The sequence below is a fragment of the Silurus meridionalis genome, chromosome 24 (assembly GCF_014805685.1).
Source record: "Silurus meridionalis isolate SWU-2019-XX chromosome 24, ASM1480568v1, whole genome shotgun sequence".
Taxonomy (NCBI): Eukaryota; Metazoa; Chordata; class Actinopteri; order Siluriformes; family Siluridae; genus Silurus; species Silurus meridionalis.
In genome coordinates this window covers 20613726-20630991 of record NC_060907.1, presented here as the reverse complement: position 1 = coordinate 20630991, position 17266 = coordinate 20613726, and the positions used below count along the sequence as shown (strand labels likewise).

At 41.9% G+C, this 17266-nt stretch overlaps 3 protein-coding genes across 3 annotated transcripts in view; 1 reads left to right on the top strand and 2 right to left on the bottom strand.

Annotated features, from left to right (window-relative positions):
- ern2 (endoplasmic reticulum to nucleus signaling 2) overlaps positions 1-1677 on the top strand; it is a 20744-nt gene extending 19067 nt beyond the window's left edge. Inside the window, exon 22 of the mRNA XM_046837455.1 lies at positions 1-1677. This exon is cut by the window's left edge and continues 420 nt beyond it. The gene's annotated coding sequence lies outside the window, so the exon portion shown is untranslated.
- Positions 1678-1923: 246 nt separating this feature from the next.
- On the bottom strand, positions 1924-6452 carry plk1 (polo-like kinase 1 (Drosophila)). The gene is given in 12 exon segments (XM_046837456.1): positions 1924-2480; positions 2596-2778; positions 3064-3218; positions 3512-3589; positions 3678-3778; positions 3858-3924; positions 4004-4226; positions 4312-4334; positions 4337-4404; positions 4490-4634; positions 4800-4968; positions 5758-6452. Coding segments are annotated over 12 exon segments (1818 nt in total). The 5' UTR covers positions 6139-6452; the 3' UTR covers positions 1924-2255.
- Positions 6453-9407: 2955 nt separating this feature from the next.
- On the bottom strand, positions 9408-15639 carry rasd3 (RASD family member 3). The gene is made up of 3 exons (XM_046837731.1): positions 15140-15639; positions 13804-13810; positions 9408-10135 (listed from the first exon to the last, which is right to left on the bottom strand). Exons 1-3 carry the CDS (start codon positions 15295-15297, stop codon positions 10004-10006), a joined length of 297 nt encoding a protein of 98 aa, XP_046693687.1. The 5' UTR covers positions 15298-15639; the 3' UTR covers positions 9408-10003.
- Between the last annotated feature and the right edge of the window lie 1627 nt (positions 15640-17266).

The window sequence follows — 17266 nt, the reverse complement described above, 5'->3', positions numbered from 1 at the left end:
GCTCTCGGACGCTCTCTGAACGACGACTCACAGTGGAGCAGCTTTTGCTTGATAGCGTTATTAAGCCCTGATGAGCTGAGAGACAGTCAGGAGCTCCAGCTGCTGCTGCTGATGTGTGAAGAGGATGGTGTGTGATGTTAGCTCTAATCGTCATGGCAACTTCCCTCTGGGGTTCCCTGAAGGGAAATCAAGAGAATGGGATTTAAAGTGCAGCTTGTTCGGTTTAGACGCGAGAATGCTAGCAGATCCGTACTAGTGATGGGTTTGTGTTTTTTTTAACAGTTCACACTGGATGTATTTTTTTGGTGAAAACGTTTGTCTCTAAAGATGCAGATTACGCTGCAGTGTTTATTTATTTACATATTTCAGTAAAACCTTTTATATTAATCTGTAAATTCATTAAAAGACATAAGATTAGCTTCGATCAGAACAAAAGTTATGGCGCTCTTTGGAAGAAGGGTCAGCTGCGAAGTAGCTCTTTTGCCGTTTTGTGGGCGTGGCTACATGTAAACGTGTCATGAAAACACTGAATTCCACCAGCATTCACGTGTTGGAACACGTTTTTGTAAACCAGGTTGGGATTTTTTGCGTCGGTTTGGAGGAGGTTTTAATTAGACGAGGAATGGGTGTAGAGATTTCTGTGCTACATTTCTGTCATAAAATCTTCAACTGCGGTTAATTTACTACACAAATACTAATCATTCTCTTCAATAGAGGATTCAGGGATCCTTCTGATTGGTTAAAAAAACAGCAGGTCAAACCTTAAAGTCACCTGTAGACTTGCTGATCAGTTTACAGCCTCAGACCCATATATATATATATATATATATATATATATATATAAATAAATAGACAGAACTGAGCAGAACATTGGAGCTCTGTCCAATCTGTACATATATCCATTACATTATCAACCTCAAACAGGGCCTTGCATAAGTATTCACCCCCCCACCACCTCCTTTATGATCTTCAATCTACAACCAAATTCTCATCGTTTGCAAGATTATTCCCAAATACAACATCTAGAGAAAGTTCTTCTCTTTTGGGAACCAGAAACTCAACACAGGTCATAGTGGTGAAGCACGGTAGTGTTAGTGTCATGTTGAGAATCACTCTTCAGTACTAAAACATTTACGCACGTCTGACCGGAAAACTAATATTTCTACTGAAATGTGAAATTTAATTCCAAGTATATTGGACAGTGTCTAGAGAAATTGTTATAATGACCGTTCCTTGCATAAGTATTTACCCCCCCTAAGAAGTGTATTGTATTGTACTTGGACATTTGTGAAGCACGGTGGTGGTGGTGGTACAAGACGTATTCCATTCTACGCAACAACACAAAATTGTATAGAGGAAATGCAGGTGCTGGAGATCGCAACAGCAACATACACACTTTAAACGTGTTGGTTTGTACAATACAATTTTAAACCCCTGTGCTACTGTTACAGTTTTATATTTTATACTAAAAACATGAACAGAGCAGGTCATGGGTGAGTTTTTAAAGGACATGGGTAAATATTCAGGTCTGATCCCCAATACACCATGGCTTTGGATAATAAAATACTTCTCTACACAGAGGAAAGTGAACAATGGCTGTAAGTGACTGATGAACTCTGGATTTATTTATTATTTTGCATTAAATAAATTTCTGCTTTTTTTTTTTTTTAAACAATATGCAAATGCATTAAATAAGATTTTTTTCAAATTGATTCGAGTCAGTACTGCACATCCTTAACTCACGTGAAAACGCAGTGATTTATAGAATACATTTGTTTAGGCATTTAATGTGTAGATTTAAAGCACTTTTGTACGTCACTCTGGATAAGGGCGTCTGATAAATGCCGCAAATGTAAATGCAATACATTTTTTAAATAAAAATCAATATATATAAATAAACACTAGAATATTTGCTGCAGAAGATTTCACCAAAAAGGAGGTTTTATTCAATTGAATACACTGAAGTTTAATACAATTCTATTTAACTTTATAAAACCAGACAGACCAATAAGAGATGAGGAATAAAACAAACAAACATGTAAACAGAGCAACAAGAAGAAAAGAAAAGTACATGATACAGCAGACAGGGGGCGTGGTCAGTCCAGGGCGTGGTCACGCAGAGCTTTTCATCCTCATGAGATAAAAATAAGTGGGAAGAGAAAAACGACAGACGAAGAAAAATGTACAGTTTGGGAGGCTCAGAGTTCATAGATAAGTGTGTGTGTGTGTGAGAACACAGTCCGGTGTGCTGAGTGTTAGCGAGCGGAGGACGAGGTGGTGGTGGTGGTGGTGGTGGTGGCTGTGTTTTTGCTGGCCAGGAGTTTCTCCACCATGCTGCGGGCGTAGCGGAGGCGCGAGGCGAGTTCCTTACAGCAGCCGAACTCCTCGATCAGACTCATCTTGTATGTGCAGAAGTCACGACGCTCATTGATGTAGGTCACGGCGCCCATGAGGGGGCAGAGGATCAGCTTTGTGTGGTCCTGCACAGAACAGACAGCGAGGAAGTGAGGACCAGGACACGTTATGAAGTTTGATCGACGAGTCAGATTGGACCCCGTACGCTAATCGTGCGGACCCACGTGATGAGACACAAACCTGGAAGAAGTTGATCTGCACCGTGCCGTTGCTCAGGTGGAGCACGATGGCGCTCTTCGTGCGGAACCAGTGGCGCAGGTAGGGCAGGCGCACGAGCTCGTCCCCGTCGCGCGGCGTGATGTTGGCACCCGCCTTCAACAAGTGCTCGCTCATGTAGTTCCTGAAATACTTCAGCAGAGTGATCTACAGGAGAGGAACACGGAGAGCTTCAGTCACCCAGGAAACTTCTCAGTGGTGTGTTGGGGTGAGGAGCAGTGACGAGTCGTTCGTGAACGAGTGATAAGTGATTGGTGTATGTAGACTGCTCAGGGATCTGCTTATTAATAAATTATACATTTTATTTCTGATCAAATGAACTGGGACAAAAAAAAAAAAAAAAAAAAAAGATTGCTTTGTTTTAACAAACGAGATTCAAATGAGTCGCTAAATTGATGACTCGTTACAGATTCAGGGGGTTGTGGGGGGTACCTTTTTGGAGAGGGTGGAGGGGTAGGAGCGTACGCTGAGGTAAGACTCCGCCCCTACGCGGTCGATGTACTGCAGACTGTCTCCGTCCTCGTACATGATTAGGCGGGTCGAGTCGTTGAACAAAACCCCAACGCTGTTGTCGGACAGCTGATACCCTGGAGGGGGGGGCAGAGGGAAGAATGTGAGATTGTGAAACTCATGTGTTCTCGTCTCTGGTTCGGTGCTTCTGCAACACTGCAGCTCACACAAACATCTGAATTTGACAGAATATACCAAGCGTCAGATCCGTGATTTCTAATAGAAAGGTTTTACGAGGACCTCGAGGTCTAAATGAACCACAGATCATTCTTTTTGATTCCTTTGCAGTATGAAACCAGATCAGTAATCAAAGCTCTAGAAGATGTTCTAGATTAGGGGTGTGTGTGTGTGTGTGTGTGTGTGTGGTTACCTAGGCCATATTTATCAGAATAATCGACCCATTTGCTGATCCAGAAGATGGGGATGCAGGCCGGATCCTCGGCTTCCTCTGTTAGAACAACAAGAAGCAGGGTCACGTGATCTGCACGTTTTTCTGCAAACGTCCGTCCTCGTGTTTTGGATTGTGAGAAGGTTACCTTGGCGAACGAAGTCTCTCTCGGACGGTCTGGTGGCGTTCACGCTCGTCAGCTGCTGCAGCATGTCGGTCAGGTGGCATTCGGGTTGTTCAGGTGAGTCTCTGCGTCCACAGAAGAAAAACATGGTTAGGATCAAGTTCTGAGAAAGAAAAGAAGACAGAAACCGTCTCGGACCCTGACCTCTGTGGAGGCTCGTCTTTCAGCAGCTGCTCCACCTTCCCCATTTTCTCGAGCGGACTGTCGGTGTCTGGAAATAATCACAAGACAAACAAACTCAAGAGTGGATTCTGAGACGCGGGTTTTTGAGCAGAGGTACGAGTCCACACCTTTATTGAAAGCAGAGAGAGGTTTGCGGTGAAGAGCAGGCTCCAGACTGGAGGGGGCGATGGAGAACCGAGGAGGGACGGTGAGGCAGGACGTCGGGAGTCGGAGCGGGACGTATCCCGAGGTGAAGAACTCGTCAGTGAGCAGGTCGGCGACAGAAGGGCGGAGCGTGGGGTCGGCGTGCAGCATCCGCCGGATCAGCGCCGACGCCACGGGGTTAATGTGCTGCAGAGCGACAGGAGGAGGCGCCGGCGTGACGCGTTAATACATTTAAACCCGATTGAGAGGTCGTGCGCAGTGCAGTGCTCACCCTGGGGATGGTGTACTCATTTTCTTGATGCGGACGTACGTCTCCTTCAGACAAGATGTCTCGAACGGCGGCTTTCCGACCAGCAGCGTGTACCTGATGTTCCACACACAGAGTCCAAAATCAGAAACGACCGTATAAACACAGAGAGAGAGAGAGAGAGAGAGAGAGAGAGACGTACAGGATGCAGCCCAGGGACCAGACGTCCACCTCGAAGCTGTGGCCTTTCTTACACAGCACCTCGGGGGCGATGTAGTTTGGTGTCCCACACAGCGTTTTCTTCCTCTCGCCGTCAAACTCGATCTTCGTCGCCAAACCGAAGTCGCCTGAGAGGAAAAAGGAAACGTGTGGAATTGGGAATGTGAGTATAATCACGCTGCTGTTGTCGGATTCTTTAGGAACCGTCCTCACTTGAGAGTAACGACTCGAACCTGCTGGACAGTCAGTTAGTAGATGATCACGTAACCAAACAGTAATTTCTCTTGGCTCACCGATTTTCACTTCCATGTCATCGTTGAGGAACAGGTTGCCCAGTTTCAGGTCACGGTGGATGACTCTGTTGTTGTGGAGGTAGTGGACACCCTGGATGGTCTGACGCATGAAGTATCTTGCCTCGGGCTCGGTTACGGCCTTCCTGCGCTTGTGCAGCTCCAGGAGTGACTGTGGGTTCAGTCAGAGAAATACAAGATCATGGGTTTAGCATCAGACCCAGGAACCAACCCTGATACAAACAGTCCAACAGACACTGGGAAAATGTTCAGTATAATTCACAAAAAAATAAGAGCTGAAGTCTCTCAAATAAAAATAAATAAAAGCCATGGGTTAAAGATCAGACCCAGAATCAGACTAACAGTTAATCAGACTAACAAAATGTTCAGTACACACATTTATGGAGGAAAAAAAAGGTTTAAATTGTTTCATAAAATGAAATTAGGCATAGATTTGAGAATGAATCTGGATTAATTCTTGATTTCGCCCTAAATGGTTTTTACATTCAGAAAAAAAAAAAAAAAAAAAAGTATTTTATAATTAAAATAAATGTGATGATTAAGTGAGTTTTTAGGTTTAACCTGCACTGTTTTTACTACTTTTTATTTATTCTCCTTTTTCAAATAAAGTAGAAAAAAATAAAGTTTTAAAAGGGAACAAATTTTAAAGAACAAAAAAAAAAAAAAAAAATCAACCCAACGTGTTCCTCGCATTCAAACGCCGGTGACGTCACATCCGGTCGTTTAAACTCCAGACACCAGGTGCAAATCGAAAAGTTGTTCAATGGAAATATTTCAGGAAGAAATAAAAAGTGAATCTTATTTATAATAAATTCTTCTGTAAATGCAGTTAGTTGGAGTGTATGAGCTTTAACCGAGTGTAGGTCAAGAGCTGGACCGTTGGGGTGTGTGTGTGTGTGTGTGTGTGTGTGTGTGTGTGTGGAGATGTGAGAGATCTCACCCTTCTCCTGCAGATCTCCAGCACCACGAACACAAAGTCGTCGTCCTCGAAGAAGCCGTGGAAGCCGACTACGTGCTGGTTGTCCAGGCTCTTGTGGATGGAGATCTCGGTGCTCATCTTCTCCTTCTGGTGCGGCTTCATGAGCAGGCTCTTGGGCACCACTTTCCCCGCAAACACCTCCTTGGTGTCCATGTCCGTGATCTCGTAGCACTTGGCGAAGCCGCCTTTACCCAGGAAGCGTCCCCTCATGTAGCGCTTCATGTTCCGCGGGTCCACCAGGATGTCCGGGATCTCCTTCAGAGGAGCGGATTTGGGGTCGACGTGTGAGGAAGGTTTCACCGACACCGCCGCCGCCGCCGCCTTCGCCATGCCAGCGCTCATTTCTCCTGCGGTCCGAGTTTCAGTGGAAGCGGTGCGTCCGGGGGTCAGAAAAGAAGAAGATCTCCAACGCTTCAGATGTTTTCCAGAAGATCTTTCAGCACTCGGATTTGAATAAAAACTCTTTGTGTCTAAACAAACCTAAACCATGTAGATCTCCTTTAACTCCAACCCACCTGTATTAGTATTAAAATTACACTAAACTCGTGTAAACCACTAAAGTGTGTGTGTGTGTGTAAATGTGTGTTCTTCTCCCTGACGCTCACACTCTCAACACTGCATCATTTTTAAATTCTGCCCTGTTCGTTAGCGTCGATCCTGATTGGCTCTCGCGGCGCCGTCGCTTCTGATTGGCTGACCCGATTTGAAAATTCCTGGCGTCTTATATCAAAAGGGATCATGGGGGGAAAAAAACATGGCGACGGTGCACTTCATACTACATATTAAAAGTCCTGATCACGTGCCGCCGTATTGACGCCATGACTTGACAATAAAATATATTTAAATGTTTTTTTAATTAAACTTAAATACAATACCAGTGGGCATTAAATATATTTACTTACCTATTGTAAAATTGTAAAAATCAAACAGATGACACAGTAAAATAAAAGTCTTTGGTGTTGTTATTTGAGTGTCCAGGTGAATTTATCTCCAAACAAAACACAGAGAATGAAGGTTCAGCACCTTAATAAAGTTTACATTTCTGTAAGAAAAATCTTAGCTTGGAAGATAAATAAGTTTATCACAAACATATTGTCTTTTTGTGTTTTATGTCAAAGTTATGACAACTAAACAGAGCTGTTCTGTTCTCTTCCTACAGAAGTCCTACAAGGGCGTGCATTATACACTTCTCTTTCTTGTTTTCTCGTGATCTTGATAGAACAGGAGCTGAAGCTATAGATAGATAGATAGATAGATAGATAGATAGATAGATAGATAGATAGATAGATAGATAGATAGATAGATGTGTGGACATAATTAAGAAGTACAGATAGATGTTCTAAGGCGATGAAATTGAAGAGGAAATGTGCAGAAGTGAAGGTTACAAGATTATGGCATTTAAGAAGTTAGCAAGCTGAATAAACAAGTCTACTATATGTATATACACAAACACACACACACACACACACACACACACACACACACATAAATAAATGAAATGTTGGCCAGAATGTAGAGTAATGATATAAAGATACATGTAGATAAAAATAGTGCAGATGTAATGAGGAGTAAAAAAGATATAGTATGTAATATGTACATGTACAGTACAGAGGTTATATACAGGGTTTGTGTTGTGTTTTGTTTTTTAGTGATCTAGCGATAGATTAAAAAAGATATAAAAGATATAAAATAATATCTTTTATTTTTGATGTTCTTATTTCACTACCAAATGATCCACAGCTCAGTTTTAGATTATTGCTCAACAATGACAGCTTAATGTTTCTGAATAAAGGACACATCACGTGTTTTATACGTGTATAATGCTGTGAAAACGTCCTTGCTCTTCCTGTTCTTGCACACTTCAGCACTAAACTGCTCGGTCATGAGGATGTTGGTGGCACTGGTGACTCTGTTCACGATGATGTTAAAGAAGCGTCTCACTACTTTCACATTCTACTACATAAAACCTCTGACCATAAAAACGCATGTGAGTGTGTGTGTGTGTGTGTGTGTGTGTGTGTGTGTGTGTGTGTAAGACAGAGGTGGCAAAAGTACACACATCCTTTACTTAAGTAGAAGTACAGATCCTCATGTTATAAAATACTCGGGTAAAAGTTGAAGTACTGATTATATTTTTTACTCGAGTGAAAGTAAAGAAGTTTTGGCTCTGACATGTACTTAAGTAAAAAGTAGTTATTACTTCTACCTGTTTTAGTGTCATGTTGGTAACTGGACCTCACATCATATTAATATTAGGGCTGTCAATTAAATTAAATATTTAATCGCAACTTAATCGCACATTTCTATCTGTTCTTAATGTACCATATATTAATACTTCCTGTTTTAATACTTTAAACAACATGGAGAAATATGGATGCAACATAGAGCATGAAGACAAAAAATTATTGTAAATGTTTTAAAGTAATAATGGTGATTTATTTTAAGTAAATCATCAGGACACCAAACAGAACCTTTGCTATGTTTCCACACGGACAGTTAATGAGGTGATACCGGAAAACTGTTCTTCAAGTTAAGAAGCTTTTATCATAATCATACCATTTTGTTGTTATTATAATTGTATACAAATAAAAATAGACATTTTACAGATTTGAATGATGAATTGTTTTTATCTGTACGATCAATAAAGACAGTAATTTAAGTTTGTGTCGCCATTATGAGGAAAACCCACAAAACGCCCCCCAGAGGGTAAATTGTGTAAAACATGGCGGATTTGGTGTTTGATTTGAGACTCAGAAATAAAACAAAAGTTTACTGATTAAAAATATTTTTATCTGGAGTTTATTTATTTATTTTATATGTAAGAAAGGAAGTCGTGGATAAACGTATTTTTTGCATAGCGTTAATAACATCTAGTGCCGTTTACAATAATTTTAATTTTTGTATTTTTAATAATTTAATTTTAATATATATATTAATACAAAACTAATTAAAATGTTGTTATCTAATGAATGTATGCAGGCTGAAGATCCACATATAGAACACAAGCAGAGAAAAGATGATGATGATCAGGAATGTGTCTGTTCTCAGTCATGTTCTCATCACTGACTCCCTCTGTCTCATCCACATTAACCCCAAACTTCTAACTGCCTTCTGCCTGCTGATTCTTATCTCCATAAACTAGTCTACATCTGTGGTGAGTGAGAGTCAGGACTTTATACACCAGCGGAGTGAAAAAGACGCGCAGTAACAGGAAATCAGTTGTTCAGCTGAAATCGGCGCACAGTGAAAATAAAAATAATATTTCACCAAATCAATGGATTAAAACTAAAGTAACGAGCCGGGTTTGAAAATGTAAGAAGTAAAAAGTACAGATATTTGTGTAAAAATGTAATGAGTAAAAGTAAAAAGTCTGAAAAATAAATAGTGGAGTAAAAAACTGATACCAGAAAAATCTACTGAAGTACAGTAATGAAGTATTTGTACTCTGTTACTTCCCACCTCTGGTGTGTGTGTGTGTGTGTGTGTGTGTGTGTGTGTGTGTGTGTGTGTGTGTGAGGGTTTAGTGTGAATTATCCTGCTGCCTTTTTTGTTTTTTCACCACTTTAGAGTTCATGACCTCCCAATACACACACACACACACACACACACACACACACACACACACACACAAAACCCAAATCTTTATGTATAGAGTACAGAGGGGTTTCTCTCAGTGTCATAATAATACATACAGGTATAATGTGTACAGGATTCCTACATCTGTAATGTGTGTGTGTGTGTGTGTGTGTGTGTGTGTGTGTTTGGAAGGAGTCTCCAGTGTCAGTGCTCCGTAACAGTCAGAGGTGAAGCTGTATGTTTTCATGATGGAGTTGGAATCTCAGCACCTTCGTGGTCTTAAACGCTGGTCTGGATCATGTCTTTCTTAATAACAGTCTAAAAGAAATCAAGATGAATCAGGAGAACCTGGAGAACCTATTCATTCACACTTCTCTCCTTCTCTACTGGTTTCCTTCACAATTCCAGATGTGAACTGTTCTGTAACATCTGCAGCAGAAATTCACTGGTTTGAGAAGGTCTGGGTTGAGGCTGATGGTTGCCGGAACACCGGAAGTAAGTGCGGGTTCCCGGTGCAGTTTGGTGTTTAGGACAGAACGCAGCTGTGTTTTTTTCTCCTCTTGGTTTTCTCATGGTCGCGGTCTCTACCGCACGTCGGTGTGCGCAGCGCCTCCTCGAGCGAGCCGCGCAGCTACAGCTCGCGCGTCGCGTACACGACTGCGAAGGTGTCGCCGGTTCGGATACGAAGCGCGCGCATGGCCGGTAACGCGTAGCTGCCGCTCGTGTCCAGGATCTCCAGGACCAGGCGCGCGGCACCGTCCAGCTTCCACTCGAGCGTCAAGTGAAGTTTATTTGTATAGAGCTTTTCACAACAGACATGGTCTCAAAGCAGCTTTACAGAAATCAACAGTGAAGGTGAATGGTGTGTGTTTATCCCTGAGTAGCAGCATGGAGACTGTGGCAAGAAAAAACTCCTTTAGATGTTATGAGGAAGAAACCTTGAGAGGAACCAGACTCAAAAGGGGAACCCATCCTCATTTGGGTGACATCAAGAGTTTGATCATAAATCTTTCAACAATACAGAACACTGGAGAACTAACATGATTACTGGAGTATAAGATTATAAGTAATGTTCTTTCTACAGTCTTTGGTATAAAAGTAGGAGCTACTGAGCTCAACATTTGTGATCATCACATCCAGCATCAGCTTCTCCATGCCAGAGCCTTTAAACACTTCAGGAGGTCCAATGTCAAACTCCACACATGAAGTGGGATCCAAATGGCACTGGTACGTCTCTAGATGGTTCAGGATGTTTGCGAGTTCGGCATCTTCTTCTTTAAAGTCCATAATCTTCATGAGGTGGGACGTGACTGGAGCTGGAGCAACCTCAGGAAGCCTCGGGATGGGGAGAGAGAGAAGCAGTGGAGAGGAATTAGCGTAGCTGCTGTTCATGATATTAACAGCACAAGTTGATAATGTGATGTGATCAGATGTTCTGGAGCACAAGGTTATGATGTGATGTGTGTTATGTGTAGAACTCGCTAAAAACATACGTCTTTAATCTGCACTTAAACTGGGAGAGTGTGTCTGAGCCCCGAACACTGTCAGGAAGACTATTCCAGAGTTTAGGAGCTAAATGTGAAAATGTTCTACCACCTTTAGTGGACTTTGCTATTCTAGGAACTACTAGAAGTCCAGAGTTTTGAGATCTCAGGGAGCGTGGCGGATTGTAGCGTGTTAGAAGACTGGAGAGATACATGGAGATAAACCATTTAGTGCTTTATAAGTGAGTAGCAGTAGTTTGTAGTCTATTCGAAACTTAACAGGAAGCCAGTGTAGGAATGAGAAGATTGGGGTTATGTGATCATATTTTCTCGACCTTGTAAGAACTAGGAATTATCAGAAAGTCTGTTTAAGTAACCTGATTAACATTAAATTAAATAGGACTGAACAAACAGCAGCACCTCTGATCTAAAAATAGGATTGTTGAATATTAGATCTCTCACGCCAAAAGCGCTTACTATAAACGAAATTATTACCGACCAGGAGTTTAATATAATGTGTTTGACAGAAACGTGGATTAAATCGAATGAATATGTAGCATTAAATGAGGCGAGTCCTCCTGGGTATAGTTACATATACCAACCCCGTCTAAATGGCAGAGGAGGCGGAGTAGCAGCTATCTATAATAATAATCTAAACGTCACACAAAAGACTAAACACAAATGTAAAACATTTGAAGTTCTCTACACCAACATAAAATATTCAGTGTCTGAAAGCAGGTCAAGTCAGTTAATTCCACTAATTATTATTTATAGACCCCAGGGCCCTACTCTGATTTTCTGATAGAATTTGCAGATTTCATTACAAATCTAGCTACTTCTTTAGACAAAGCATTAATTGTTGGAGACTTTAATATTCATTTTGATAATCAGGAAGACTCCTTAAGAGCAGCAGTTGTGTCCATTCTAGATTCAGTCGGAATTAATCAGAATGTTATAGGACCCACTCATAGTGGTGACACACTCTCGACTTGTTGTTAACATTTGGATTAAAAATAAAAAACTTAGTCATAATTCCACAGTCTGAAGCTATTTCAGACCATTATCTAATCTTGTTTAAAATTTGCCTCAGTCACTGCATTTCTACCTCACCACGTTACCGTGTTAAGCGTACTTTCACGTCAGCTACAGCAGCGCGTTTTATTAATTATCTTCCCGATATTACGATATTAGATAGATCTCCGTCAGACCCCGCAGAGCTCGACTGGGCCACTGAACATCTAGAAACAACGTTACGTTACACTCTAGATGATGTAGCTCCCCTTAAGACCAAAATGATCAGGGAGAAAAATTAGCACAGTGGTATAATGATCATACGCACCTTAAAACAGACCACTCGAAAACTAGAGCGTAAATGGCGTCAAACAAAATTAACAGTATTTCAAATAGCATGGAAGGAGAGCCTCTAAATTATAGAAAATCTCTTAGTGCTGCCAGATCAGCATATTTCTCCACCCTCATAGAAAATAACAAGCATAATCCTAGATTTTTATTCAGCACGGTAGCAAAATTAACAGGGAATAAAAGCACTGCGCTAACATGCACACCATCAATAGGTAGTAATGATTTCATGAACTTTTTTAATAATAAAATTGAAAACATCAGGCAAGAAATCCAGGCGGTTAATATAAATCCAAATTATTTTACAAGTAACCCTGTAGACAGCAGTGTCATTATAGCAGACAATCAATTACAAAGCTTCACTACTATTCATGAGAGTGACTTAATTTCATTAATCTCCTCATCAAAATCATCAACCTGCATTCTCGATCCCTTGCCTACTAGTTTCTTTAAACAGATAGCTCCAGAGGTAATCAAACCTGTTTTAAAAATAATTAACTCTTCCATTAGCACTGGTTATGTACCGAAATCCTTCAAACTGGCAGTTATCCACCCCCTTATTAAGAAACCTGACCTTGACCCATGTCAGTTGTCCAACTACAGACCGATATCAAATCTCCCCTTTATATCCAAAATTTTAGAAAAGGTTGTAGCACAGCAGTTATGCTCACATCTACTTATGAATAACATTTATGAAATGTATCAGTCAGGATTTCGGCCTCATCATAGCACAGAGACGGCGCTAGTTAAGGTGGTAAATGACCTGTTATTGGCCTCTGATCAGGGTTTTGTCTCCTTACTTGTTTTGCTCGACCTTAGTGCAGCTTTTGACACCATTGATCACACTATACTGCTTGCTAGACTTGAGAATGTTGTAGGAATAAAGGGAACAGCTCTCTCTTGGCTCAGGTCTTATTTGACTGATCGCTATCAGTTTGTGGATGTAAATGGTGAGTTCTCCACGCTCTATGAGGTAAAGTTTGGTGTTCCTCAAGGATCTGTCTTAGGCCCACTGCTTTTCTCTTTATATATGCTGCCTCTTGGTGAAATTATTCATAAACATGGGATTCGCTTCCATTGCTATGCTGATGACACACAGCTGTATATTTCAGCAAAGCCAGATGAGAGAGATCAGCTTAACAATGTTGAGAAGTGTGTAAAGGACATTAGACAGTGGATGCTTAATAACTTTCTTCTGCTCAACTCAGATAAGACGGAAGTACTTTTACTAGGACCACATGCAGCTAGAAGTAAACTTTCCGATTACGTAGCATCTCTGGATGGTGTTTCTGTTTCAGCATGTACGGCTGTCAAAGACCTTGGTGTGATTATTGACCCGAGTCTTTCCTTTGAGTCTCACGTGAATAATATCACCAGAATCGCCTTCTTTCACCTTAGAAATATTGCTAAGATTAGAAATATGATGTCATTACAGGATGCAGAAAAACTGGTTCATGCTTTTGTTACTTCTAGATTAGACTACTGTAACGCTTTACTGTCTGGGTGTTGGAGTAAGTGCATCAATAAGCTTCAGTTAATCCAGAATGCTGCAGCAAGGGTCCTCACTAGATCTAGGAAATATGACCACATCACCCCTGTTTTAATCATCTACACTGGCTCCCAATCAGATCTCGCATTGATTATAAAATATTACTACTGACGTATAAAGCACTTAATGGTCTCGCACCGCAGTATCTGAGTGAACTTCTGTACCAGTATGATCCTCCACGCCTACTTAGATCAAAAGGTGCTGGCTATCTGTTGGTTCCTCAAATAATGAAGACTACAGCAGGGGGCAGATCTTTCTCTTATAAAGCCCCACAGTTATGGAACAGCCTTCCAATCAGTGTTCGGGACTCAGACACAGTCTCAGTGTTCAAGTCGAGGTTGAAAACGTATTTATTTAGTCAAGCCTTTTATCAGTAGATTTCTCTTAGGTAAAGGCACAGATCTGGAGGGAACATGGATATAGAGTGTTTGGTGAACTGGTATATTTGTATGCTGTCGCCCCTCACATTCACACGTTCACTCAGGTTTGTTGACGGTGGTGTGGTGGGTCGTCTCTTATCCCAGAGATCCCTCATGTCTGTGTTACCTTCTGGTTCTCCCTTTTAGTTATGCTGCCATAGCGAGTCTTGCCGAGTCCAAACTGCACAGTGACATTAACTTTCATACACCAATAGTTACACTTAATAATCCATATCCTTCTCTTCCCGTCACCCTCTCTCTCTCTCTCTCTCTCTCTCTCTCTCTCTCTCTTCGGTCGAGTTAAACATGCTCCTGAGGCTCCAGTGACCAGTGTTCCTGCCCCTCTCCTCCTTGGATCTTCACACTTCTGTGCAGCTCGGGACGGTCTCTTAATTCCGGAGTAGAATGGGTGCTTTGAGGACGGATTGGACTGTAGTTGGTGTCGGCGGTCTGCTGCACTGACTCGGGAGTGCAGTTTGCTTCTGATCATCATCACTGTACCCCACAACATTGTATATCTGCTTCAAATGGACATTTGGTGCAACCCAGATGAGGATGGGTTCCTCTTGAGTCTGGTTCCTCTCAAGGTTTCTTCCTTATGCCATCTCGGGGAGTTTTTCCTTGCCACAGTTGCTCATCAGGGACAAACATACTTACAAAGAACATATTTATGTTTAATCACCACATTATCTGTGTAAAGCTGCTTTGAGACAATGTTCATTGTTAAAAGCGCTATACAAATAAAAATTAATTGAATTGAATTGAACTCTGACTGCTGCATTCTGGACTAACTGAAGCTTGTTTATTAATGATGCAGGACATCCACCTAGTAATGTATTACAATAGTCCAGTCTGAAGGTCATGAACGCATGGACGAGCTTCTCTGCATCAGATATAGACAACATGTTTCTTAACTTAGAAATATTTCTAAGGTGAAAGAAGGCTGTTTTTGTAACTTGAGCGTGTGCAGCTCCTCCACGGTGCGCGCGTGCTGCGGCTCGAATCGGACGTGCAGGAAGCGCGCGATCAGCGAGGTCTTCCCCACGCCCGCGGCGCCCAGGAACACGACCCGCGCCGTGCGTCGCTCCTGAGCCGACAGTGAGGATGACGTCATCGCTAAACCGCGCCGTGCGGAAACTACCAGGCGCGACCGAGGCACGCGTACGCGCACGCGCGCTTACGCGCACGTCTTTGGCGAGTTTTGGTGAAAGAGATACACGATCGCGCGCTCCTTGTATCCCACCCGGACAGTCCACGCGTGCACAGTGGCGGCCAGTGGGGGCGGATGACGTCACACCTGTATCCAGGTCCTTATTACAGTTTTTCTCACCTGCTTTCAGTCATTTCTCAGATCAGAATTGAAGATTGCAGATCTCCAAGTGATTTCTCAAAACAACACGTACAAACTGCACAACATAGTGAATAACCGGAAAATACACGTCACCTGCTCAAAACGCTGTGTCTCTCGTGCAAAAGCGTGTTTTTTCATCAATCATTGTGTCAGAGGCAGCAGAATCCCATGTCATTTTCTCAACAGTGTGAACGTGACAGGCAGAATTATTAGTCATGCTGTCAGTAGAACATCATACTCAGTTTGAGTTATTTAAATTATACTCAAGTCAGGTTTTGATGACCAGAAACTACTAAATTACAGTACTGGTGTGTGTGTTATAATTTACAGTGTCCAGCAAACCATTGTGCATCCACCAGGTGTTACAGTAATTTACATGGTATGAATAGATCATTTTTCTGATTGATTCCATCTAACCTCAGTTAACCAATCAACATCGACCCACGTCACAGTAAAGGAAGAATCGAAACAAAAGATCACACTGTATTCACATTTTGACTGTACTGTCATAGTGGTACTTACATACAGAAAACAAAGGAAACTACACACAGGCTATTTACCAACAAATGAAAACCTGAAAAAGACAAAGTGGGAAAAACTATACATGTAGAGAAGGTAAAGGTGAAATTATGTGGCAGTTTTCCTATGCGTCATGTCGGTCCTCTCTGTTGGGCCACAGATTCTCATCCACATCACAACATATATTTTCCCTTGCTATGCACGGTGGAAAGAATCTTCTTGAGTGTCTAATCCAGCCTCTGCATGCATCTGCTGAGATGTCCTCACATGCTGCATCCATGGCAGCCAGCAGTGTCATCCATGTATGTGGATGATGATCATAAACCTTCACCTCCAAGCCGAGAAACACTCTTCAATTGGGTTCAGGAACGGGGAGTAGGGTGGAAGGAATTCAATCAGCATCCTGCGGTGGTGGACAAACCACTGCCTGATGTCAGAGTGATGGAAACTGACATTGTCACAAATTACTACATTCTTTGGTAGATCATCTCGATTGAGGTCCCTCTCATCTTCAGGAATGACATTTCTATAGAGATTGTCTAAGAATGTAAGGAGATGCTGTGTTGTATGGTCCCCTAATAGGAATATGAGCTAGCACACCTTGGTCTGAAATAGCAGCACACATAGTGATGTTTCCTCCATGTTGGCCTGGGACATCAACAGTAGCTCTCTGGCCGATTAGATTTCTACCACGCCTTCTGCCTTTGGCCAGGCTAAAGCCAGCCTCATCCAAGTCTATGAAGTTGCACATGTTTCTCTTCGGTAACGAAGGTGAAGACTCACCTGAGAGCAATTTCTCAATTCTGGAGATATTTCTTAGCAAACATGTCCTCACAATTTGTAGAAATCTGTACAGACATACAATTCTGAGAACATGTTCACTCATTTTGATAGTACAGACTTCCAACCTGAGAAAAAGACTAACTGGTTTGGTGGTTGTGACATTTCAGCTGAGAATCAGGACAAGTTATTTTGCACAGCAGGACAAAAAAGCAGCTGACAGATGTACAGAACCATTTGCATGTTGTCCAAAAGCAATTGCAATTTGATGAAAACAACAAGACATTGCTGATATGATGTGCAGAACTGACAACAGGATCTGACGGTGGGACGAGTAGTTTTGAGAAATGCAGTTCTGTTGTGAGAAATGACTGAAAGCAGTTGAGAAAAAGTGTAAGCACCTGCTGTGGGGATCAGGGTGCCATTACATTCT